The 26,544-nt window shown below is 42.8% G+C and overlaps 2 protein-coding genes across 4 annotated transcripts; one reads left to right on the top strand and one right to left on the bottom strand.

The window, feature by feature from the left end:
- Positions 1 to 3,414: 3,414 nt before the first annotated feature.
- LOC131446626 (metal transporter CNNM4) lies at positions 3,415 to 26,141 on the bottom strand. 3 transcript variants are annotated; one of them, XM_058617995.1, is made up of 8 exons: positions 24,565 to 26,141; positions 21,291 to 21,434; positions 20,882 to 21,016; positions 19,831 to 20,000; positions 16,650 to 16,746; positions 9,995 to 10,084; positions 7,190 to 7,365; positions 3,415 to 6,582 (listed from the first exon to the last, which is right to left on the bottom strand). In XM_058617995.1, exons 1-8 carry the CDS (start codon positions 26,123 to 26,125, stop codon positions 6,067 to 6,069), a joined length of 2,889 nt encoding a protein of 962 aa, XP_058473978.1. In that variant the 5' UTR covers positions 26,126 to 26,141; the 3' UTR covers positions 3,415 to 6,066. The 3 variants fall into 3 exon arrangements, with proteins under 3 accessions (XP_058473978.1, XP_058473979.1, XP_058473980.1); XM_058617996.1 differs by having other exon boundaries at positions 9,995 to 10,081; positions 24,565 to 26,134; XM_058617997.1 differs by lacking the exon at positions 9,995 to 10,084 and having other exon boundaries at positions 24,565 to 26,134.
- LOC131446628 (trichohyalin-like) lies at positions 11,357 to 15,522 on the top strand. Its single transcript, XM_058618001.1, has one exon. It carries the CDS (start codon positions 11,951 to 11,953, stop codon positions 14,501 to 14,503), a length of 2,553 nt encoding a protein of 850 aa, XP_058473984.1. The 5' UTR covers positions 11,357 to 11,950; the 3' UTR covers positions 14,504 to 15,522.
- Positions 26,142 to 26,544: the final 403 nt, after the last annotated feature.

Raw genomic sequence — 26,544 nt, 5'->3', positions numbered from 1 at the left:
ACTGTTACAACAAGAAAGTGAAGGAATTTCATTATTACTGAGCAGCGGGAGCAAAGTCAAGGTTAGGGCAGAGTGAGAATTAGATTACAAAAAGGGAGTGAGAAGTGACAAAAGGAAGTGTGGGAGGAGATAGGAAAACGAGAAGGAGATACAGGATTGGGAACTGTGTAGAAGCTACAGAAGAGAAGAGGAGTAAATGAATTGAGGTCAACTCTGTGCAATGTTTATTGCTCTGCAACGCCTTTCCGAGTCAAACAACAGAAATACACAAACGTAAAATAACACCATCTGTCATTATAAATAGAACTATTGTCAACATCTCTCGCTCTCTCAGCTTCACAGAAATGCCCCATGTTGTCATGTATAGATTATTTACAGTCAAAACACACAACAAAAACACAAACAGCAATCAGAGAAATGATGAACACAGTGTCTGAGGGTAAAGTGACCGAATAAAAGCTGCTGGCTTAACAGCTGGAAGCCCATTTCACAGAAGCATGTCATCAAAGTAAAAGAGAGCAAACAATAAATAAAATGCTTCATAATAAATACAACATTATTACATAGAACATTTGATTTCACATTTCCCCCATAGCCAGCCAGTGGCTTCACTGGAAACCAGTACAGGACACATTGCTACATGAGACCTCTATGAACCAGCAGGCAGGTCTATACAATTACTTTGTGTAAATAAAGGTAAGGCTATGTCGAATGTGTATTTGCAATGAGCAGATTGACCTGCTGAATAAATAAAATATATGGTGTTCACAGAGTTTCCACCCTTCATTAGCATATTATTAAACAACACCCGGCCATAGGTTTAATATATGGTCATTTCATAAACCATGAATAAACAGTATGCAACTATGGGCACATGTGTTTAGTTAAGAAAATAATCCATTACAGTTGATTTGTGGCTTTAGTGGAGGATCTAGCTTATAATACATCAACAGCCGATGCAGGGACGTTGGAACAGGGCGGGCAAAATTGACAATTCTGAAAGAACCACGCTGAATTCTTTGATTTGCTATTGACAGGAAATAGCCATGTGGTCTGAAACCCACTAAAACCTAGTTCACACCACAGTTTTCAGCACGGTAATCCACTCACCTAACGCCGCGTTTCCACTGAGTAACAGTTCTATTTTTTGTACCCTTCCCTTGGGGTAACACAGTAGAGAACAGAATAGTCAGGGTGGAGCTTTTTTCGTGATGTCACATGTTTAGTAGCAGTGCCACCTGAAAATGGGCCCTATGGGCCATAGGGCACAGCTCACACAAGCAAAGGTACTGTTCTCAGTACAAATCGCAAGGCTGGCGTAAAGAGGCTCCATTAAAATCTTCAGAATTTCTTGGGAGAAATGGTAGATTTTGTTACAATGAAAGAGTTAGTTATCAATTGTCATTTTCAATTTTGGTTTGGAATTATAGTTTCTGGGAATGTGGCGTCTGGTTCAAAGTGGGGCCCCCCCAGGTCCCTTTTTCCTGGGGCCATCAAAGCCCCTTTAAATACCTCTGAACTGATGATACAGTGAACAACGTTATGGCTCTTGGCGTTGCAGTGCAGGAGCCTGTTGTTGTCCCGTTGGTGGTCCAGTCTTGTTCATTTCACTCCAGAAAAGAAAAAAAAAATGAAATATTCACTTTTCAGATTTATGCTACACAACTTTAAAGTGATTTCAAATCAGTGCTGGCTTATACATCAAGATAGCTTTTCTCACTTGTTTCTTTTCAAATAAATATCCTCTGCTACAAAATAATTTCTCTCTTTTCAGTTGCTTAACTTGTTTCAATGTCACAGCATACATGGGGAAAAACACAGGTAGCTCAACATGCTAGCAGCTTTAAAGTCTTGGCTCGGGCTCCGTCACCCACGCGAGAGCGAGGAGCGAGCCGCTTCAGTCAGTCATTCTCACGATAATCTCCTTATTGCCGCGTGGTCAGCCCACTGGACAACAAGCAAACATCATCCAAACACAAGTTTACACCGCGCAATATCGGTTGCCCACACAAAATGTTCTTCAAAGTGCCATGTTTATGAAATAATCCCTTCACTCACACACACACACATACACACACACAAAGAAACCATATGGAAATTGTGTGAAATATAACAACACAGGGTTTTTTAAGACTCCGTCAAATCCCAGTCAAAGACCTGATGTGGAAAGTTTGTTGTCCATTAAAACTGAAAGTGATTGTGCTCTAAATGTGTCGAGTTTGAATCCTTAACCCTGGGGCTCACTGTTAGCTCAAGGGTTAATCAATACACATGTGCTTACTTGTTCTCTTCAGACACGATTGAAGCCGTTCTCTTTGTCTGTCCACATGGTTTTTCAACAACCCACTCAAAGCTTGCTAATAAATGAAGCTAACGGGACTTTGTTCACTGCAGACATTTTGACAGGTCACAGTAGGAAAAACACAGGTGTTCGTTATGTTTCACTGCGTGTTCTCGGTCACACTATGAGCCTTCAAATGGAGCCTTCTTGAACTTGTGTTTGCGACCTGGTAAGTTTTCAACACAACAAAGTTGGTGTTCAATTGTAGTAGCACAACCAACATTGCTAGGCAACCTAGCATGCCTGTATCCACATGGAAACAAAATGTTTTCCGTAAATTGTTTCAGGAAATGTCTTCATCTACACGAACCCTCCCAAAACGACTCTAAACGCTGCAGTACATATGCCTGGCCTGTATGTGGCACTGTAGTGCTGCTACACTAAAACTAAAGATGTTGATCGCGCGTGTATGGCATGTACACATTGTAATGTATACTTATTTGAATAAAACTTGTATGTGCAAACCTTTGTGCTAGGTTTCCAAATATATGTTTCATTCAAACAAGTATACATTACAATATGTACAATCACAGAAAGAAAGACAATTTGAAGAAAGCCGGGGCGACTAAGGAAGGAAAATAAAAGTTATCATGAAGCGAACGCACCAAACAATCTCTAATCTCCGATAAAGATAAGCGACAGCAAATGAAGCCGAAATGTAATGCTAGGAATATAGAGTGATATCAAATAGGGTGGTGTTTATAGTGTTTATGAGATGAGTCACTTTGAAAATTCTAATTCTTTTCAAAAACTAAAGTCAGAAGTTAATTCCATTGGTAATACATTCCAAGTTGACTTTTTTTTCCCCTTCTGCCTACATTATGTTAGCATTACCTGCATGCTAGCTGGTGTTGCTGGTGCTGTACAGCTGTATGTTCAAAACATCCCATCATAAACACAAGTTCTCATTTGAAGGCACCAATGGACTGCATGTACAGAATGTCACTTACAACTAGCGCTAAAAGCCAGCTCTTTAACTTTGGATCAGTTGTTGCTAAGGGTAACTGTTTGTAAGGTAATGTTAGCGATTAAAATGTCCGATATCAATCAAAAACGCTTTGATTGAAATTTGCAGAAATGGACAAAGGCAACATATGATCTTGGGAGACTGGGTTGTCGAGTGACATACGTACAGTGCATGACCTCAGTCCACAGTGTCATGTCGGCATGTCGCAGCTAAAGTCAGGTCCAGTTAGGGGTCAGACGTTCAATTCATTCTGACTGCGTAAAGATTTGAGCGGGAGCTCGATTCACAGTGAGGAATATTTGGTTGAAACTGGAAACATAAGTCATACTTTGACGTGTAATCGAAGAACGCAAAACTAAACAAGCGAAACCTTTTAAAGTATAAAACCACAAACTGTCACATGACTATCACTTAGCGTGACATATTGCTTTGGTCAGGAAGTGTTCCATAAACATGGCCACCTTCACATTTTAGCTCCTCACCTACAAACCATGGGTAATATATGTCGTACTAACTACTTCCCATTCCATGCTGCGGAATTTAAAATTTGGAATTGCTTTTCAGACACTCATTGGTTTCCATTTATTCCTCTACACTGTAAGAAAGAACTTCCAGACACTGGAAGTGTTATAGACGTCAAGAGTGTTCAATTATTGTCGTTTAATTAACGGTTTTGTTTAGTTTTTTTTTGTTGTTTTTTTCAAAAAAAGCTATTATCATCACTTAATTGATTTGAATTTGAAAAGTCTGACAATTCAAATTATTTTAAAGCCATATAGAGATGAATATAAACGGAAGCATAGGAATAAATGAAACATATTGAAAATAAAAAAAAATAAGTATATTTATCTATTCACACCAGGACTAAATAAAGCTCAACTCCAACGAACAAACGACATTAGAAACAAGCGATCTGTCCAAAATTCACACGTACTGGAAAATAAAACTTTGACTGTGAAACGTCATAACTTTGTGGAAGTTTTTCACTCTTTGGAAAATGGATGCAAAACATCTCTCAGCAGTGACCAGTGACGCACGGGTGAGGGAGGCAGCCGTGATCTGGACACACCAGGAGGGAATGTAAACTCTCTGTTCTTGTCTGAAAAACTAAAACACTAAAACTAAGGCTGCACACAATGATTATTTTCATAATCGATCCATTATTTCCTCAATTAATTAATCGTTGCTTGGTCCATGAAACGTGAAAAATGAAAAATGTTGTTGGTTATTTTCCAAACCTCCAAAATGATGATGTTCTCAAATGTAAGTAAAATTATTTAGTTAGAATGATTTCTTCGTTATGTGGAGTTCAAGAAGCTGAAAACCCAAGAGAGCTTGATTTAATTCTAAACCGCCCCCCACTAAAAACCAATAAATCGATGATATAAATAGCTGGTGACTAATTCTGTAATATTCCAAATTTGAGACGATGAGTTTCTTATTTTAAAAAAAAATTACTTTAAAATTCTCCTCGGTCAGATATCGTATTAATACCTTAATATATTGGTTTATTGACAATTTGAGAAGCTGGAAAACAGCTTGTTTTTGTTGTTTGAGAGCAGCAGCACTACCTAGTGGCCTTTAGTAGCTGCCTCACCAGCTGAACCTGCAGAATAAACTACTTGGTCTAATAAATGCTGAACACTCAACTGATAGAATAGGGCCTCAACGAATAATTGATTATTAATTGTAAGTTAAGTAAATTAATCGTCAACTAATTTTATGATCTCTTTGAGTGTCCTTTTTTATAGTTAAAACAACTTATCAGATTTTTTCTGGTTTCTTTGCTTCACATAACTTTCCAGTTTCTGATATTTTATAGATTTAAATAATCATTACTTGCAGCCCTAGTTTACACCACAAATGATCCAGTGACCACAGAGTCACATCAAGTGGAGCGTGAACACACTGTAAGCCTCAGGACTTTCAATAAGAGGAAATATTTTCAAACCAAATTAGAAAACCTTTTAAGTCTTTTTGTGATTTGGGTGAACTGACACACACACGCACACACGCGCACACACACACACCTCTATTTATAGCCGTGTTTCCACCGAGTGGAACGGTTCGGTTTGGAACAGTACGGTACGTTACATTTTCATTAGGAACAGTAACTAAATAACCGGCCCCCAACCGTTCCATTTTTGGCACCCTTCCCTTGGGGAACCAGAGGGGTGGAGTTAGACCGGCTCCACCCATGACAGTCAGCTGATTGGGCGACAGGATAATGTCACTCCCTTGCGACCGGTGTTTCTTCAGCGCCCGCAGTCTATTCTCATACGAAGTCTGACTTTGTCTTGTTGAGACCAACTGAGCTGCTGGAGAGCCTCCTGTTGTGTCATATTTGATGCTACGTATCTCACCGAAGCTGCCATCGGGCACAGCCCACCCCCCGCCTACCAAGTAAAGGTACTGTTCTCAGTCAAAATGCAAGCCTGACCTGGGGCACTACCATTCCAAACCATACCGTACTGTTCCAAACCAAACCAATTAGCAACCGTACCAGCATTTCCTGTTCTTTTGCTCTTTTGTGTCGTCTGTTCCTCATCTTTTTTCCAGTGGAGGTGGGGTGATGGGTGGGGGCATGCACGAGGTGGATAAAGGAGGATCTCTGTTTATAAAATACACACCATGTGCTAATCCGCAGCTTCACCCCCCGACGTCTGCAGAAAGAAGTTCAGGGGACGACAAGCAAACAGCAAGAGGAAGTTGTGCCCGGGGATTTTACGTGGTTTTCCTCCAGGGATTTTCAAATTAGTTAGATGGTGCTTTCAGTGTGGGCATGAGTGTGTGGGTGGGGGTGTGCCTGGGTGTGGCCGGGTTTGCGGGGGCCCACGCAGTTCTGCTGCTCACTGAGCAGAGCCGTGGTCTCACCCAGCCCGTTCTCCGGTGACTGCTGGGACTTGGAGGGCAGATTGGGGTGGGGGTTGAGGACAAACGGTGCCGCACTCACGGTGGACGGGGGGTTCTGGGAGAGGGGGGTGTGGCTGTTTGGAGAGGGAGTGGTTTGGGGCAGAGAATGGCTCGGCCTGCGGCCGGAAGAGGAGGAAGTCTTCGGCTGAGCGGAGCGGCTGCCGGGCGGCGTCGGGTGAGCGTTAGAGGGTGGCCGCTTCCCAGGAGGCGTGGCCAGCAGCAGTGGAGTGCGTGTCCCCGGTGGCGTGATGGGGGGAAAATAGACGGACTTGTCCAGATGAGTGTGGCTGCCTTCTGGAGACTGCGCCGTGCTGTCAAGCCTGGAGGCCAGGACACCATTCTGGTACTGAGCACGAGTGATCTGCAGGGGAAAATACATTAATAAGCAATGAAAACAGCAATAACAGCAATTAAAGAGGTTTTTCCGCACTGCCCGGGGAGGGAGACATAAATCTATTGATGTCTCAGCAGGGTCAGTTCATAATCGATTAATTATTTCCTTGATTAATAAGTAGTTTGGTTCATAAATTGTTTACAACAGTTGAAAAATGTTGATCGGTGTCTCAAAATGATGATTTCTTTGTTATATGGAGCGAAGAATCCAGAAAATATTCACATTTAGAAGGCTGAAATCTCAAGAGAAACAAAAGAAAAACGCTGAAAGAGGTCAGAGAGGTTTATATCCAGGAGGAATGTGTTTTAGCTACATTCTCACATGGGTTTTTATAGGGTTTGCGTCCAATTGGCATTGGTGGAAACGCAAGACCTGGTTGTAAAGGCCAAGAAGATCATAAACCGAAAACTTCAAAATCAAAAGACAAGTGCGAACTCCATCTGTAACCACTTTCCAATGGGGACAAATGCCATAAAAAAGCATCGATGTAGTATTAATGCCTGAAGGGAGAAAATTGTGGAGGCGTGCCGGGACTATGTAGTGGAAAAGTGCCATTACTGACACCTAGAGTTACCTTTACAAACTGCAGGTCAGTGAGAGCTCGCACGCAGAAGTCTGGTATGTACTGGAGAGGAGTGCCCGGGATCTGAGTGTGGCTCCCGCTCACTGAACCGCCTTCAGGAGCGCGCTCAGTGCAGCTCAGCGACGCCGAGCGGTTGAGATTTCCCCCGTGTGACGGAGAACGGAACTCTGGGATTGACAGAGAAGAGGGTGAGCAAGAGGGGGAAGAAGGGGAAGATTAAAGACAATACTAAAAAATTGGTATGGTGGCCCAGAGAGGTCAGAACATGGCTAATGTGTAGTTACACAAGCTAATTCCGAAAAAAACATTGTCATGGTAACACAAACGATAACAGCCGATACATATCTTTAAAATAGAGAGATTTTTTTTTTAATCAAGTGTGGTTGTATGGTCTCAAACCCTCAACCTCCTTATCAGTTTCATGTGGCCCTACCATTCAAATGTGTTTTTTATATTTACACATTCATTTGCATTATAAATATGTTACAGTGAAATATTGCGATATTTTGCTTGGCGTTACAAATAAAAAAAAAATTGGGATTAGCATAAAACAAATCGATTGTATCCTATACCAGCTTACAATGTTGTGATATCTTATTGTGACTTAAATTTTGTGATAATATCTTATCATGACTTAAATATCATGATAATATCTTATCATGACTTAAATATCGTGATAATATCTTATCATGACTTAAATATCGTGATAATATCTTATCGGAACTTAAATATCGTGATATCTTATCGTGACTTAAATATTGTGATATCTTATCGTGACTTAAATATCGTGATAATATCTTATCATGACTTAAATATCGTGATAATATCTTATCGGAACTTAAATATCGTGATAATATCTTATCATGACTTAAATATCGTGATAATATCTTATCGGAACTTAAATATCGTGATATCTTATCGTGACTTAAATATCGTGATAATATCTTATAGTGGCGTCTCTGGTGATTCCCACCCCTCGTGAACCCTATATCGTTCTGTTTCAAAAACACTTTTATTTTGAAATAAACCTGAACCATCACTTTAATGCTATTTGATGGCATCGTAAGCCATAAACGTGTGGTGCTGTGTTTTTTTGGGGGTGTGATGCATGCTTCTGCGGTTTGGTGTGAGACCTTTTGTATTGCTTATATTTTTTATAAATTTGCATCCATTTTCTTGAGCTGCCGTGTGTTGAGCTCTCGGGGCCACCGTAGAAATAGACATCACGCAAACTCTTGGGCATTAAAACAACAAGACACAAATCGACGAGATGAAAACAAGACAACTGTGAGTCAGAAAAGGTTGGAACATGAATGCAGTCAATAATGGCGTGAGGAGTGTTGGTGATGAGGAGAAAACATGCCAATGTGATGAGTCAAAGTGCGTTCAGAGGAGGAACCTCTCTCATTGGCTGTCTATAGTGACGTCGTGGACATGGGGTGATGTAGGGGCAGGACGGTCGTCCCTGTGATGTGGACGGAATGTTGAGTTAGAGGAGAGAAGCTGCCAGAGATGACCAGAGGACCTCAGTTCAGAAGAGTATCTGTGCTTAAAGGAATAGTACATCATTTTTGGAAACTTTTGTTAGTATATAAATACTACACGACATGTGCCACTGACGTAGCGTCGCAACACCGGCTTTTCTGTTAATGCCCTAATATGACAAGTTGAGTGTTTATTCCCCTCTCTCCATGTGTGTGCACTTGACCTGAAAATTCAAGGTACTAGCCTATGTTTTGTTTTCTTTAAATGTCTTTGAGAATTTTTTTTTTCACTATATATATGTATATGTTGGTTGTTAGGCCACACGGTTGGTGTAGTGGTTAGCACTGTTGCCTTTGCAGCAAGAAGACCCGGGTTGAAGCCCAGTGGGTGGCTTTTCTTTGGGTTCTCCGGCTTCCTCCCACAGTCTAAAAACATGCAATATGGGGATTAGGTAAATTGGACACTCTAAATTGAAACTGGTGAACTGTCCATGGTGAGATTGACCCCCGCGACCCTCCTGTGGAGGATAAAGTGGTAGAAAATGGATGGATGGATGGATATTGGCTGTTAGAGAGAACTCTTTGCATTTTTTAACTCGAGCGAATGGAGCAAATTATGTAAAAACGTTGCATCCAGCTCAGACATGAAATGCACGTCTGTGCACCGACTGTGGACGGAAACTCGCCACGCCAAAAATTCTCTGCAATCTGCGATCTATACTGTAAATATGCTTTCAACACTAATGCTGTGGTCACACCGAACACATGTTTGTGTGCATTTGCAACTCTCTTCCTTTCTGACTTTAATCCAAGCTTTTTTTAAATGGCGTCTACAGATGAAGGTTTCTGCGTCATTCCATGAGCCAAAATTTAAATTTTGGCCAACATGAAATGCACATACGCTTCTGTGCATTGACTTTGTATTTAAACTCACCATGCATCGGTCAGCGCCACCAATGCTGCATTTTTGGGCTATTTCTGTGCTACTTTTGTGTAAATTCACATCTATCCTGAGACAGGGACGTGACTTCACTCCGAGAATCCCAACGCAATCGGTTTTCTGGCAAATGAAAATGCGCCGCCCCTCACACACGACGAAAAGTCTACTCATGACTTGAGAATTCATGGCGCATCCAGTGTGACCGCATCATAAAGAGTAGAATCACAGTCGACACAAGCTGAAGTTAAAATCAAACTCTTGTTAGCTGCGTACAAGCCTCCACTTGCTGGATCAGGCCTCGGAAGGTGATGAAAAGAGGAGTTAATGGTGAGATCGGGTTAAAGGAGGAAACCCATGCGAGTCAGTGTTTACCTGGGAAACGAGAGAACAGAGAAAACCTCTTAAGAGAGAGGCGTCGCGGAGGGGGTGATGCCACAGTTGGGGAGAGCGGAGGGGTGACTGCTGAGAGAGAGGAGGGGGAGGAAGAGGGCAAAGAGAGAGAGGTGAGCTCGTTCATTTGTTTTTGTCTTATAGAATTCAGGGTGTAAAGATCACATCTATCGCTGGAGGTCCACCACATTGATGTATTTCTTTGGCAACAAAAGGATGTCGTGTTCTGTTGTGGTGAAAATATTGGCAACAATCACTAATCCAGTGCCTGGTTCCCACAGCACGAGGCATGTTTAACTCACAGAGACATTTTAAAAGACAATGAGTGAAATTTTAACAAATTTCCCAAATTTGTTAGCACAGATGTTTATTCTGTTTCTATAAAAAACAGGGGGCTACTTCAAATATGAAAATGTGTACAGGTATATTCCTGACTGAAACACATGGTAAATGCATGGACAACACAAGACAATGCATACATCATGAATCATATAAAAAGGGCACAATTGGACAATTTCACAACCTTGTGTTAGCATGGCTAACCACTTGCCACGGTTAGTTGTTGACCACTAGCTGCGTTATGACTCGTTTTCTGGCACTGGGTCTTTACTATGTGTATTACAGAGCATTCCACTAGGAGGCACAGCATACAATTTGCATTTTGTGAAAGATTCGAGTTTTCCTTAATTCAGGATTTATTTTAAAGTGTTATAAATCATAGCCACTGTACAGCAAGTTAGTGCGACAGCTAACACTTCAACTCCTCCGCACAATGCTCATACAGGTGCAGCTCCTATATATGACTATATATACATATATACACACACAAGTATATATACACTGTATATATACATTACTTTGCACAAAACGTTGGTCTTTGCAGTTTATTATGTGAATGCTAAGTTAGCATCCTCACTATTGTTTCCAAAGGTAAAGCCAGGGCCCAATGTGCCAGGAAGCTTCATCAATTCATGTTTTGATAAGTAAAAAGAAAAGAAAGTCCCATCTTTCAAGAAATACATCATTATCAAACTTAATATTCATAACACGTCAGCCATAGTCTGTCCTAGAACACAGAAAAGATAAGGGTTTTAGCATATTAAATATAGCTCCCTTAAATATCAGGTCTTTGAAAATCATTCTTAATCCTATATCCCCTAATGCCATAGCATGACCCCCACCCATGTTGACACGGTGCTATGAAGTCATAGTCAGTCATGCCTGATACCCGAGTCAAGTCGAGCCAAATAGTGCTAGAACTGTATATGGAAAAAGCACCATAGAACAACATAGCAGTTTCATCTACCTGATTCAGGACAGCTTAATGCTCGGTTCATAGCTAATTTATATCCACACCCCTATTTTCAAGTCTTAATTATGATTCTTGGTTTTTCTGTCCCTTCCTGGGTCACTAACTACTGCTCAAAACTGTTCAGGTGTCAACAATATCAGCTCATCAAGAACATCTGTATTGTGCCTCTTTTCGGGAGGAATTGCATCAGGCGCCTCAACTGTCTTTGATCTGTATGTAACCATGTTAAAAAACATTAGATCTGCCTTTGATCAAGTGCAGATCAAAGTGGAGTAGGAAATAAGAGTAAGGAAATATAGAATGTGTACAGGAATTAGAACTTCGAACTGTGGATGGTAGCATTGCACATCGCAGTGTGCACCCTGCCAGCGATTACTAGAAGGAGAAGCGTCAAGACGGCATTAATGCAACTTAAAGCATTTAAACACCACAGAAGAAGAAGGTGATAAGGACTTTGAGGTGAGAGGATAAGATAATAGAAGGGAACAATGAAAAGCTGTCAAACATCAAAGAAAAGCCACCTGCCAACAACAACACCACAAACAAAACAACACAGAACCTGCTATGACAACTAACCCGAAAACACCAAGGAAGAACATTGAGCAAACTGAGTAGATGTGAAGAAAATGCCTGCTTACAAGTGCAAAAATGAGAAGGAAATGACAGCGTCTTTTCATCAAGAACTGGAGGCCGTCAAAGCAACCAACGTCAGTCTGCGACAAAAGCTGAGCATTTTGGAGAAGTTTGTTTATAACCTTGACGCTCAGTCCGAGAGGTTGAGTGCCAGTCTGGCTAAAGAGACCAAGAAGAATCGCTCTCTCGCCCAAGAGAACAAGTGTCTCACTGCTAAGGTGCAGAGGGAGCGCGCCTTGAGACAGGAGATGAATGATTACTTGCAAAAAGTAAAAAACACCTATCAACAGAAGCATAATGCTCTTTATCAAAACCTGGAGATTCTGAAAGCAGCTGACCACAGGCTGTCTGACATTAAGGACGTGAAGCTGTCTGCTAAGATGTCTACAGAGAACCAAAAGGATGAGTCTCTGTTCAAAGAAAATAAATCTCTTGTTCATTCAAAAATGCCTGAAATTGCTCAGCTGCAGAAGAAACTCACCTTGAGACTGGAGAAGCAGGTCGACCAAGAGCAGGCCAGTACTGCCACAGATGATCTCTGTCGAGAGCTGGAGGCTCTGAACGCAACAATCCTTGAGCTCTATACCAAACTCCAGACTGGGACAAAGAGGAAAAAGTCACTGACCAAACTGAAGGATTCTCTCAATGCTATGCAGCAGAAGGAGTCCACCTCGAGAGAAGAGTTGCAGAAGGAGCGCACCTCGAGAGAAGAGCTGGAGAGGGAGCACACCTTGAGAGAAGAGCTGCAGAAGGCACACAGCTTGATAGAAAAGCTCGAGAGGGAGCACACCTCAAGAGAAGAGCTGGAGAAGGAGCACACCTCGAGAGGAGAGCTGCAGAAGGAGAATACCTCGAGAGAAGAGCTGGAGAAGAAGCACACCTCGAGAGGAGAGCTGCAGAAGAAGCACACCTCGAGAGGAGAGCTGCAGAAGGAGCACACCTCGAGAGAGGAGCTGAGCGAGTGCTTTCAAAAAGAAAAAGACGCTTATCAGCAGCAGCTTAAGGCTCTCCATCAGGAACTAGAGGATCTGAAAGCAGCCAACCACAAGTTGTCAAACAGACTTTATATGGAGGAGGCCCAAAATAAGAAGCTGTCTGCTGACATGGCCACAGAAACCAAAACGAAGGGGTCTCTGTCCAAAGAAAATGAGTCCCTTACCAAAGAACTGCTTGAGGAACGAACCAGGCTGGAGAAAGAGATGAAGGCCCATAAGGGTCTTTCAGAAGTGTTCAAGTCTCAAAGCACTTTGTTGCAGAAGGAGCATGCACTCAGACTGGAGCTGACTGAGGCTGTTCAGAAAGCAACAGATGGCCTAAAGCATGAGGTTGAGGCTCTGCATCGGGGAATGGGGACCCTGAAAGCAGCAAACCTTGAGCTCTCCACTAAACTCCAGAATGAGACGGAGCAGAGCAGTAAGCTTCAGGCTCTAAATGCTAGGCTCTCTACCAGGCTCAAGACTGAGATCGAAAAGAGCAAGTCTCTGTCCAAACAGGAGGAGTCTCTCATTGCTAAGCACCAGGGGGAGCACACCTTGAGACTTGATCTAAGGGAGTGCTTACTAAAAGAAAAAGACACCCTTCAGCGGGAGATTGAGACTCTCCACCAGGAACTGGAGGCCCTAAAAGCAGCCAATCATGATCTGTCAAACAGACTCAGCATTGGGAATGAAGCCACTTGCAACCTTGAGGCTCAAAATAAGAAGCTGTCAGCCAACCTGGCTACAGAGATCAAAAAGAATGAGTTGTTAGTCAAAGAAAAGGAATCTCTCACCAAAGACCTACAGAGGGAGCGCAGTTGGAGACTGGAGTCAGATTCCAGACAGACCAATACCATGATAGAGGCTCTCTGTCAGGAGTTGGAGGCCCTCAAAGCAGCCAACCAGAGGCTGTCAAAGAGGTTAAACATGGAGAAGGAGACCACGTACAACCTCAAGGTTCAAAACAACAAGCTGTCTGCCGACATCGCCACAATGGCCAACAAGAACGAGTCTCTGTCTAAAGTGAAGGAGTCTCTCACCAATGAGGTCCAGAAGGAGCACAGCCGGAAACTGGAACTGATGAATCAATTAGAGAAGCATAAATTGGACCATCAGCAGGAGGCCAAGGCTGTCAAACAAGTATGCGCTGTGCAAGAGGCTCTCTTTCAGGAGTTGGAGGTCCTGAAAGCATCAAACCTCGAGTTCTCCATCAAATTCCAGACTGAGGCCCAGCTCAGTGGTAACCTCCATGCTCTAAATGCCAGGCTGTCTAAGGAGAACACGTCTCTGTCGAAACAGAAGGAGTCTCTGGCCAAAGAGCTGCAGGAGGAGCGGTTTAGGCTGGAGACAGAGAAGAAAACTAACATTTCTCTTTTCACTAAGATGCAGGAAGAGTCTGCGTTAAGGCTGGACCTGCAAGTAGAGTTGGCAAAACAGAGGAGGGCCAATCAGCAGGAAACTGACGATGTCAAACAGGACAGCTCCGCTATTCGCTGCGTCTATTGCTGTGTTACAGAAGAAATAATGAACTCTCAGAAAATGTCAATGGGCTCAATGCAGGCATTGTAACTTCTGCAGTCAGTGAGTGTGGAACATCTCCGCATCTTTGGCTGACAGCTCACAGCTGTCCCTCCCTTGACTTCTATTATGCAACCTTTTTTTTTTTTTTGCCAAATCACCATAACTTTCTCTAACTTTGATCAGTCATCTGAAAATAGGAATCAGAAACACAGAGGCTGTTTTATCATTCATCACTGATCAGTTTGGTCTTTGGTCTTGATAGGTCAGGACCCAAAAGTAGGTCGTGGGACTGGACAAAACAAATACCAATCAATGCTCCTCTCCACAGACAGTGAGCTGCAGGACATCGGCCACCAGACTGTACAAAACAACCGAAAAATCAGTCTCTCATCGACTGATTCAGGAGCTTTGTCTGGATGACGGAGGTTGAATGCATTTTTCAGAGTCAAAAAAAGACCAGTGCATCAGTATATGTCGCGATTGACAGCAAGAAAGGAAGGAAGATGGAAATAATTATACAATTGACTGAAAAGCAGTTTCATGGTGAGGTGTGTCCTGTTACCTCCGTGACTGCAAAGGTTGAATTTGCTTTTGGTGGCTTTTTTTTTTTTTTTTTTTAAATAAATAAAGAATTTGGTGATGTTTATTTATCATGATTTTGAGTCTGTCCTATTATTTTGGGCCCCTGAAAGTGGGCAATAATGTATAGAAATGCTTTTTGTTTTGTTCAATCCCTACAAGGCAAATATATATATATATACATGCCTAACTGTAAATGTCTAAAAATACCCCAGTGAAACAGTGGCAACAAATCATTATGTGGGTTTTTCTTCCTCCCAGTTCAATTTCTCAGGCGTCACCCGTCAACCTGGAGGACAGAAGACGCACTCGGTCGACAGTAAGTGTTTCCCTATTTGGACTAAAGCCTCTTGACCTGTCGACTTTAGTGTGAGCTCACTGACCGACAGTCAGAGCACTTTGTGTAACAGCGTCAGTAGACACATGGATCAGCCTATTTAGGATTATCTTACATTTACTTTGTACTGTTGCAACTCGGCATGGGATAATATGAAATGATCATGACCCAATAAAAAAACCTGACCAATATTATAGCAATATTACAAATATTAATCACAATATTTTACATTTTGGTAAGACACAAATGTTAGTGAATAAATATTTAGTGAATCATCTGAATTATTATGTTAGGGACAAATCATGAGGTCATGGAATGACCAGAAAGATGCAGGCTCCCCCTTGTGGCTTTTCAAAGTACATCACCAGCACTTAACATATTGTGAGTTGTTTTGTTTTTTATTGAAATGCCCAATAAAATCATTTATTGTCACAGCAGCATAAAAGTTACAACATTAAAGTTGTTTTGTGAGTTATAGGATTTTAACAAATGTTGTTCCATGTCTGACTTAAAGCTGCAGGGACAAAAGAGCAACGATCCCGTCACACTGCTCAACAACCAGGTTTTTCTGAGTAGTAGAATTCAGAGACATTTTTGTGTTTTTGATCCATCCTGTTTCCATTAGTCTAGTAATTAGACATTTGGCGTAACCTGGGGGTTGTCAGTTTGAACACACAAACATGTGAACACACAAATGTGGATAAAAGCCACTGCCAAATGACTTGGCAGAGGCTTTTAACACTGTTCAGTGTTTAGATAAAAATGATTGAGGTCGACAGCAAATTATTGTGCCGTTCTACTGGAATACAGCAGAGGAAATCAGGTAAGATCAACACTATATTGCAGGTTTCAGCAGCAAATCATTCATAAATTATTTCCCGCTTAATAATAATAATAATAATAATAATAATATTAAAAATAATAATAATAATAATAATGAATGCCCTTCTTTTGTGTTGATATTCAGCTCTTCTGAGGCTATTCAGGAGTCAGTCAATGCATTTGTATGAAAAATGACCAATTGCAATCACTGATAATATGACACGTCTTTAATTTCAAATTTGATCTGTAAATGTGTTTCTTTATTGTATCTATAAGCCTGGTTTGATCTGAATATGATGCTATTTGAGTTTGACAAAGTACGTCATCTGCTTGCTCAGCAGCAAAAAAATAATGCAGCTAAAAATGGACTTATGTGTGTTTGTGTGTGTGTGTGTAAAAGATATAAGGTATAGAGTGTGTTTATTGGTGTTTGTGCAGGTGTGAACACTGTCTCACCCAGCGATGGTGCATTCAGAGCCATGACTCCATAATAGGAGAAAGCGCCGGTTTCAAACTTCATGTTTTCAGTTCCAGCTTCCACTTCCACTCGGCCCTGAAACACACACACACACACACTATGTCATTATGTGACACTTTAAACTGCACTTGTGTGTGAGCTGATGAACAAGCGTTTGCTGCGTGACAAACGTAGAGGAGTCAGCTCCTGTGGCACTTTGACATGCCATGAATATTACATTCTGCCACAGGTGCACTCGTCCAGGGTCCAGTGTCCACTCATGTTCTTGTACAGCAGTCTTAGTGAGGACACGCGCATACATAATGCATTCCCCATCCCCCTTTACCCTAACTAAATATCTTAACCTAAACCTGACCTAAAACCAAGTCTTAACCCTTAAAAAAAAAAAAAAAAAGCAATTTAAAAATGTGAGGACGGGACAAAATATCCTCATGAGGTCAAAATGTCTCAAGAGAGACAGGTTTTGAAACTAAATGTGTCCTCTCAGACGTACACACACATATACGTGGTTGTCGGGCTGAGCTCAGGTTGCTGACTGAGTGTCTGCAGTTACTTCATCGACACCTCAGGTGTCAACAACAAACACATGACCATGACGATGATGACGATGCACAGTTATCTATATCTCGACATGAGACGACATATTTTTGCTTCGTGATGAGTTATCTGTATCTGTGATGACTTTTCCTGCTTTTAAAATCTGCTGCATTGATAGCACATCAAATATTAGAAATTAAATCGTATGAAAACATACACAGAATCGAAATAAGTGTACACTTCTTCTTCATTCAGAAATTGACCATATTTATGGTCAATTTCCTTCAAATATCCTTCATTTAAGATTAAAAAGCCAAAGAAAATAAGCAGGTATAATCTGAAATGAAAGGTAATAAGTGCATTTTAAGATCATGTAATAGAGATCATAAACAGTGGCAGTATTTTATATTATTTGCAGTGTTTTGTCACTTTCTCCCTTGTTCGTCGCACCGTTTTTGGTTTTTTTTGTTTGCAATTCTGACCATGGACAGGCTTTGGGAAGTAGACACAGGCTTTGACTCACTGTGTCTGGAACTTATAATTCTAAGTATGTAACGTTTGTTCAAAACTCAGTAGCCAATCAGCAGGCAGCTTCCTAAGGCCCGCCCATGGTCAGAATTACAAACAAAAAAACAAAAAAGTGAGGGAGCGCAAACAAAAAGTGTATTTTAAAACAAATAAAATACAATATTAATGAATGATTAAATCGATGTTTTATATGTGTATTGTGATTTTGTGATACTAATGGCGCTTTTCCATTATACAGTTCCAGCACGGCCCGGCTCGACTCGGTTCGGTATCGTTTTCCATTACTCTAGTACCGCCTCAACGTGGGCGGAGTCATTACTGCACAGCGGCGTGAAACAGCCGTGACGTTGTTTTATAAAACACAAACGAGTGACTTGTAAAGTTGTTTTCAGTGTAACTGAATCATTAGAATCAGTTCATTAAAGAGATTTGTTGACCTTCCTCCATGACCAGAGCGCAGACTCCGCCCCTGACGCAGTCACTGAACTGAAACGCAGCGCTCGTGATCGTCGGCTTTCAGCAGCGCCGTCACTAAATACACCAGACTCCTCTGTTAAATGTTGACATGTTAGACATTTCCTTTGCTCAATGTTTGGAGATGAATGCATGAATGCAAGTGTACGGTTTGATTCTTGCACGCGACGTCGCGCTCATGACTCTTCCTGTGACGACACATCAGTGGCCGGCAGTCTGTTGACGTCACATTTTATTATCAGCTCAGCTCGCTTGGAACCTCCTCAGAGCAGGTACTAAAAAACACACCAGGTACTATCACTGATGGAAAAGAAAAAAAAAAGTAAGTAATTACTAAAAAACTGTGGTAACACAAGCTTTATTTTGAAGTTGGTATTATGTGGAATGACAGGAAGTGGGAAGAGTTGTGCTCTTGAACTAACCTGAAAACTGTCACATAAGCTGAAGGTTAAAGGGTTAAGGTTCAGGATTAAGTGCAGTGCACTCAGAAAATTAGCTGTGCAAACCTGTGTGTGTGTGTGTGTGTGTGTGTGAGATGAACACTAATTATTTGACATCTTCTCTCCTTGTTTTCTTCTTGTTTCTCTCTCCTGCTGCAAAGGAGGGGGTTTGCTGCCATTTCTCAGCGACTCTTCTCGTCTGCTTTTCTTCTTCTTTTCAGAAGAATCGTTCCTAAACCCTTCAATCCTTTTCTCTCCCCTTCGATCTGTCGTCATCTTATGTAAGAGGATCCTATTAGTGAAGGTCGAGCGAGCGAGGAGGGGCCCGCCCTCACTGACACACACACACACACACACACACAACTGTGTATCTGTTAGAATGTGTGGTCAATGACAGCTGTTGCTCTTTATTTTGTTTTTTGTTTTTTTAGATTCATTCATTCATGGATCCCTTTACAAGTGTGTAGAAAATCTAATCTAATCTAATCTCACTATACCAGTGTCTGAGTATATTGGCATGTTTCCACCCGCTCGACTCGCCTCGACTCTCCTTGGCACGGCACGGTTATTTTGCGTTTCCTTTAGTGATAGTACCTGGTCCTTTTTTTCAATGTGTGACGTCATCAAACTGCCGGCCCCTGATTGGTCAGAGTGTTAAAATCCCATTTAATAACAAAATAATGTGGAGTCATCTTTGGAATGTACCTGTTCTCCACCAGTGTCTGATCTACACTCTGTGGGTTTGTTTGTTTGTTTGTTTTTGCAAAAATGCCTCATGTCTTAAAAGGTTGACGTGTTGAGCTGTGCACTAATACTCCCTCCAGACTAACCTGGGATAAACCCGTGTTTGTCACCCGTTTAAAATAGGTCAGCCAGGCCAGTGTTATCCAATCGGACTTGATTATGACCCTTCCCCCAGGACTGACACTGTGAAGACACACACTCACGCCGTGGTGACACGGTGTATGTGAACGGTTAGGACGTATTTAAATGTTTAAGTCTGACGAAAAGACAAGATCTGAGATCTTATAGCAATGAGCGACAATTCCTGACCCAGTCTTTGGGAAAACACTGGATTAGAGCTACTCTGGGTTACTGTGGTTTTTTCTGGACTGCTTGTCCTTAAACATCTTCACAGTGTGTGCAAATATGATTTTGTGAGTGCAAATATGATTTTTACCTGCAAAATGAGTATGAAGTAGTCGACAGGTTTACCCCTCTGGTAGATGAAGTGCTGCGGCGCGCGTTTGTCGTTTTCATTGAACTTGAGTTCCTGGATAACGTCCGGGTGTCGAAGAATCCTCAGTAAGACTTTTTCTGTGATCTGGAGCGGGCTGAACAGGCTCACCTCTGCATTTGAAGAAAAGGGTCAAATAAACAAATAATGACCTGTAAGCATTGACTTAAAACACAAAGAAAAGAAAAACTAAACTAAACTTAAAATTGAGACTCAGCATGATTTAGTTTTTTTTTTAATATATAACATAATATTATTTTATTGTGAAAGGGATAACAGACAAAGACATCACTGTTTGTCCATTCTTATTCCACATCCACACAACCTAAAAAAGACAAGAACATGAAAGAAATGGAAGCTTGTCAATGAAAACCAAACCAATAGAATGAATGAGTTCCCACACCTCAAATTCAAGGGCTTTTCAAGACCAATTTTCTCAAATTCAAGGACTAGAATGTGCTGACACAGCTTAAGACGGGAGGACAACTTGTGACTTTGGCTCTGCATCTGGACAAGTGATTGTCCTTGAGATCTTGGTCAAAGTCGGACTTTGTCATTTTCTTTGGTGAGACAGAGAATCTTGTAAATGTTTATTTCCTGAGCATCACGTCGTCATTTGCTCTCTCTTTGCTCGGAATCTCACGTCAACGGCGGAGAGACAGTGGACAGTGTCCACAGCACGTAAGTAATTATGACTCCACGTTTGTCCTGCATGAAACAGTAGGTGGCGTCGTAATAAAAAAGGGACACATTTACCTAAATATTGACTTGCACTAAAATGAAGCACTTTCAATGTTTATTTAGGGCAGTTTTCAAAAACTTGACTTTTTATTTTTCTAATTCACACACTTTCAAGGATTTCAAGGACCTGTGATTTCTTGATTATGTTATATACATGTTTTTTTTGGATGTTTTATTAGTTAAATATAATATAATATATAAAATGAACGTATCGGTGTCCAACAGAGGACACAGACACATCCTCCCTCCTCACCTGTGGCCAGGAAACGATGAGCTGCCAACATGAGCTGCGGCGAGATCTTCACCTTGCTGTCGCCGTCCTGCTTGAAGGCAGAGAAGTCACGTTTGGTTTTGTTGGGATCCACTTTTTTTCTGTTCCTGTTGTCGGCTGTGGAAAACAGACACAAAGAGGGGGAGATGAAAACATAATTAAGTTTTTTGTTTGTTTTTTTAAAGATATTTTTCACCTCTAAGGATAGGACAATGAAGCCCAAAAAAAGAAAATAATGGTGTTAAAATGAGAAACGTTCTTGTATACATGAATAGCAGATGAGTCTGACCAGACACCCATCGATACTTTTGCACCGACCAATAATGAAACCAGGGCCAATATTGTACCAGATGTCAAAACCCATCCCTGATCGGTACTTCAGCCGACTCACTGTAAAGGTCCGACTCATCCAGGATCTCTGACTTGATGATCTCTTCGATGACGTCCTCCAAGGTAACCAAACCCAGCACCTCGTAGAAGGGATCTCCCTCGCCCTCGTTGTTCACTTTCTGGACGATGGCCAGGTGGGATTTACCTGGTCACGAGAGAACGAGAGAGAGGGAGAGAAGGAGGGAGAGAGGGAGAGAGAGAGAGAGTCAGGCTACAACTGGTTGTGAAAGGGTTTCTATTAAGTTTTACATGTTCTCACAAACTAGGCTGTTAAAAAGAAATCAAGTGCCAGGAAAGTAGGTCGCCACTAAACACGTCCACTGCTGCCGCTTCACTGCAAAACACTCTTTCTTGTCTAGATTTTTTTTCTTTCTATTTCAGAGGCCTGCAGCATCACACTGTCACACTGTTCGACCCGTCATCGGATTTATTCCGACGACTGAGAGGACAGACTGATGTCTTAATATAGCCCAGACTGGAAAAAGAGCCTTGAAGGAGCTGCCAAAAGCAGATCAAGAGCTGAACGTGCATGAAGGTGTCATTTAGGCTGATGCGACACATGCACACGACAGACGAGTGAAGACGTATGATCGACGGGTCACAAACACCAAGCTCTGAGGACAGAAGACCATCTGTCTGTCCACAGCTGCGTCCATACTAGGAAAACTACAGTAGATCACATGGAGGGAAGACTTTGAAGCGTATCTTTGCAAGTCTGGTTGCTTTATCGCCTTTTCCCTCTCTAGAGCTCCCCCTACAGAACATATTTTTACAACACTGCCGTAAACATCCATCCATCCATCGTCTACCGCCACCAAACATCGTAAAGACTCACTAATCTGATTCTGCCCTCCCTCTGCGATTGTTTGCTTAGTTTCAGAAAGTCCCCCTAACGAGGAATAACAAGCGTTTCTCACTCGCAAACATGTCTGCAAGTTGCTTCACCGGGCAAAACAGATTTTAATTAATTAACAATGGGTTCACTTTACAAAATCTACACCTGCTCAATCTGAAAAAGAATACGGCCGCCACTTAATCTCACTGCGAGACAGCAGTATTTTCAGACTGGAAACTGAAAATAGCTTAGTCCCCACACCAAAGTGCATTAAGAAAATCAGTTATTTTACATCACGGCACAAACGTCACGATTTTTATCCACTACAGGTCCATCAGTGAGTTTATACGTGTTATTTTGAGACTTCTGTTAGTTCAGATTGACCTCAGTGATACAAACAAACTAAATGAAGCTGCAGCTCCTGTGTCCCCCCCATGAGCTAAAAATGCTGCACTTCTCTATGGAGTCTGGTGCAGGAGAGTTCGTTGTTTACAAAGTGACACAGACTTCAGACTTCATTAACCTCCACATGACAGCGCCCACAGGCCTGGAGTCTGTGCGTCGTTGTGACAGCGCCCTTTCCCGGGTTGACGTTAGCCTGGAGAACGACTCGTAACAACGCAGCAGCAGCAGCAGCAGCAGCAGCAGCAGCAGCATCAGCAGCAGCCTCAGTGCTAGTTTTCTGGCCCTCAGACCTTTGTCCCTCCAGCCTCTTCGTACAAGAGGGTAAAAGTCAGAGTTCACAGTCAGCAACCGCTTACAGCAACTTCAGGTCAGTGACTCTTTCAAGGGCATTTGAGGAGTTTAAACACCAACTCCAGCCTTCCAGCTCAGGGACAGTTCTCTTCCCGACATGATCACTCACAGCCAATGAGCAGACTGAGCAGTTCAGAACATGCACAACATGAAGCCCTGAGCAGTAGATTTACTAAATGTGTGCAGAATGTGTTTATTTCAAAATGCTGCACATTTAATATCAGTCATTTTAGGGGTGACCGACACCACCAGTGTGTTAAAGCAATACCTGCACACCTCAGTTACTATATCCATTTTCATCACTTGATCACCCGCTACTTTGATCATTTCCATATTGGTCTGTATCAGTCAAAACACTGTTTTGTTTTGAACATCAGTTAAAAACACTTAAAATCCTAAAATCTTGGGTTAATCTCCAACAATTACCAAGGAAATGTCTAAAACCATAGTGTCATGGTGCGATGATTCCGCCCACATTGAGGAGGTACTTTAATATATTACATTACATTGTAATGTAATGTACTATAATGTACTATAATATATTGTAATGGAAACACAACCAAACTGTGTCGAGGCGAGCTGGGACCATGTCGTGGATAAGCGCCGCACTATACAGTGTATTTACATGAGTAATATTTGTTTACTGACTTATTGCAAACTTATTGTGCCGTCGTTGTCGTTACTGAGCCTCTGTTTTGGTCGTAGCCGCTCAAATGCAACAGTAAGGCCGGGCGATTGGCTTATGAATAATATCTCCATATGTTTTAGGCGATATCCAGATGTATGGGGACATGAAGGTGGTTTCTCTGGGCTTGTTTGAGATGTTTGTGCTTCTCAAAGGAGGGACAATGCACTCTATATAAACTCTTTCATGTCCAGATGGATCTACACGAGCAACACTCCTGAAAACACAATGTTCAAATGAGAGTTTTAACTACATCTGTTTTTATGTTGTTGTTGTTGTGAGAGCCTCGATGTGTGCTGGTATGTTCCACTCATCAATGATGCTGATCGACACATACTGAGCTTCTGTGTGTGTGTGTGTGTGTGTGTGTGTGTGTGTGTGTGTGTGTGTGTGTGTTCCAGGTACTACTCATGTTGTGGGGACCTATATCTGTTCACACGGTCACATTTATGGAGACATTTATGTTTTCCTTACGAGCACAGAAAGCTCCCACAATGTAAATTATTACATTTTAGGATGAAGACATGTCGTATGGTTAAGAATAGGTTAATGTAAGGTTAGGTTAGTAGTAGTTACGGTAACCAGGAGATGAATATCAGTCAATGTAATGTCCTCTGAAGTCATGGAAACCAGACTGAGTGTGTGTGATAGCAGGCACAGGTGTTGCAACAGGGCAAAGGCAAAGCTGGCGATTGCTGGGACCCCAAGCTTGGGGGGGGGGGGGGGAGTAGGTCACTGAACACAGCTGATTATGTTCATCCATGGCAATAACAAATGTGTGAGAGACCAAAATGTTTAGAAAGAATAGGTCAAATACCACAAGTTCGCTTCAGTTCAGTTAGATACCCACCCTCCCGGGTACCAGCCCTCAAAGTTCCTTGAAACACCCCTGGCTGCAGGTTTTACTTTCTAAAAGAGTGCAGCTATGATGATGGCATGCATGCACACACACACACACACACACACACACACACCTAAAGCATCTAATGACAGACACACCTTTCTTGAACTCCTCCAACATGGCGTCCAGCTTGGTGTCATGGAACACAAAGTGCACGGGATGGTTGTAGAACTTGGTGATGGTCTTCAGAGTGGTGCAGTCATCTGGATCCACAAACGCCAGGTCCTTCACATACAGGATGTCCACAATGTTGGACCTCTCATCGTCATACACAGGTATGCGCGTGTATCCACTCTCCATGATCTCCGTCATGGTGTTGAAATCCAGCACAGTATCCGTCTTGATCATGAAGCAGTTCCCCAGTGGCGTCATCACGTCCTCCACAGTTTTGGTCCTGAGCTCTAGAGCTCCCTGGATCATGTTCATCTCCTCTTTGTCCAGGTCATTGTAGGGTTCCGTCACTTTGAGCATCTCCACAAGCTTCTCTCTGTTATACACAGTGCCTATCTCCTGACCCAGCATCACGTCCAGCAGCCGACTGATGGGGTAGGACAGTGGGAGGGTGAGGAGCATGAAGAACTTGGTCAGCACGATGGTGTTGGCACCTACAGCGAGGCCATGGCGGGAGCACAGTGCCTGAGGAACGATCTCCCCAAAGATGACAATTCCAATGGTGGAGGCCACCACTGCTCCCAGACCTGACCCGATCAGACCATCCAGGAGGATGGTGAGGGTCGTGTTCACCAGGACGTTGCCCAGAAGAAGCGAGCAGAGGAGATAGTTCCCTTTGCTGCGGATCGGTTCAATCTTCCGTGCGTATTTCTTCTCCTTGTCGGTGCCACATCTCTGGACGATGCGCAGCTCCATGGGGTCCAGCGCCATCAGCCCCAGATTTAAGCCGCTGAACATCCCAGAATGCACCAAGAGGAGGGAGACGAGGATGACTTTGAACCACATGGGCAGCAAGGACTTCTTCTCCTCCACAACCAGCAGCCTCCCATCACTGTCCCCCAGCTGCAGCCACCTGCTCCCATCCGCGCTCAGCGTGCACACGGCATACTCCTTCTGAGGCTCGCTCTTGCGGAGCGGCTTAATGTAAACTGTCAGCAGACCCGACGTGCCGCGACTACTGACATTCATGAAGGTCCCGACACTGACGTCCTTCGTGAAATCGGCACAAGTCCTGTCCGGCGCGTCCATCAAGCCGCTGCCGTTCTTTGCCGCCGCTTCCTCCTCCTCACCCGTCTCTCCATCCACACCTCCTCCACCTCCTCCTCCACCGTCCATGAGCTCCGTGAAGCGAATGTGCGTCCAGGTGCCCGAGTGGAGCTGAAGCCCGTAGAACCGGAGCACCACGGAGCTCTGCTCAGTCACCTGGGTGACACCATCGTCATTGGTGCCGGCGGGCTTGTCGCTGCTCTCCAGCCGCATGCCAAGCACCTGGCTCCCGCCACTGCTGCTGCTGCTGCCGCTGCTGCCGCTGCTCCTGCCGCCGGTCCCCGCCGCCGCTGCCGCGGCAGCAGCCTGCGCCACCGCCTCCGTTCGACCCCCGACCGCGCTCCACAGGCAGATAATGACAGTGAGAATGTAACCCTGCTGCCCGCTCCATTCTGTCGCCATGTTTGTTTCACTGCTCGGCGACCTGGGAGCTGACGTCATTTACTCATATCCGAGCGGCTCCGCCCCCCCTCCATCAAACTCACGCACACAAACAAACAAAAACACCGCCCATCGGACAGGGACAGGTCGAGCTATTAAACAAACACACGCCCCCTTTTTCATCCACCTCTCATTCAAACACACACACACACACATGTCCCTATAGTTGTATTATATCATATTATACCTCTTATATTATATTGTATTATATTATATATATATATGCATACATGTGTGTATGTGTGTGTATCCTCACAACCTAACACACACACACACACTTATTGGGAGAGTCTCACTGAAACCTTATCCCTGAACTTACCATCACCAGATAAATGTCTCACCTTTAACCATAATTCATATCTCTAACCTCTACCTTTACCTTGGTGTGAGCTTTGGCCTCATTAGAACCATGTTTTGGT

The sequence above is a fragment of the Solea solea genome, chromosome 19 (assembly GCF_958295425.1).
Source record: "Solea solea chromosome 19, fSolSol10.1, whole genome shotgun sequence".
NCBI classification, from domain to species: domain Eukaryota; kingdom Metazoa; phylum Chordata; class Actinopteri; order Pleuronectiformes; family Soleidae; genus Solea; species Solea solea.
The sequence above is the reverse complement of the archived record's forward strand: the minus strand, read 5'-3'. Positions and strand labels throughout refer to the sequence as shown.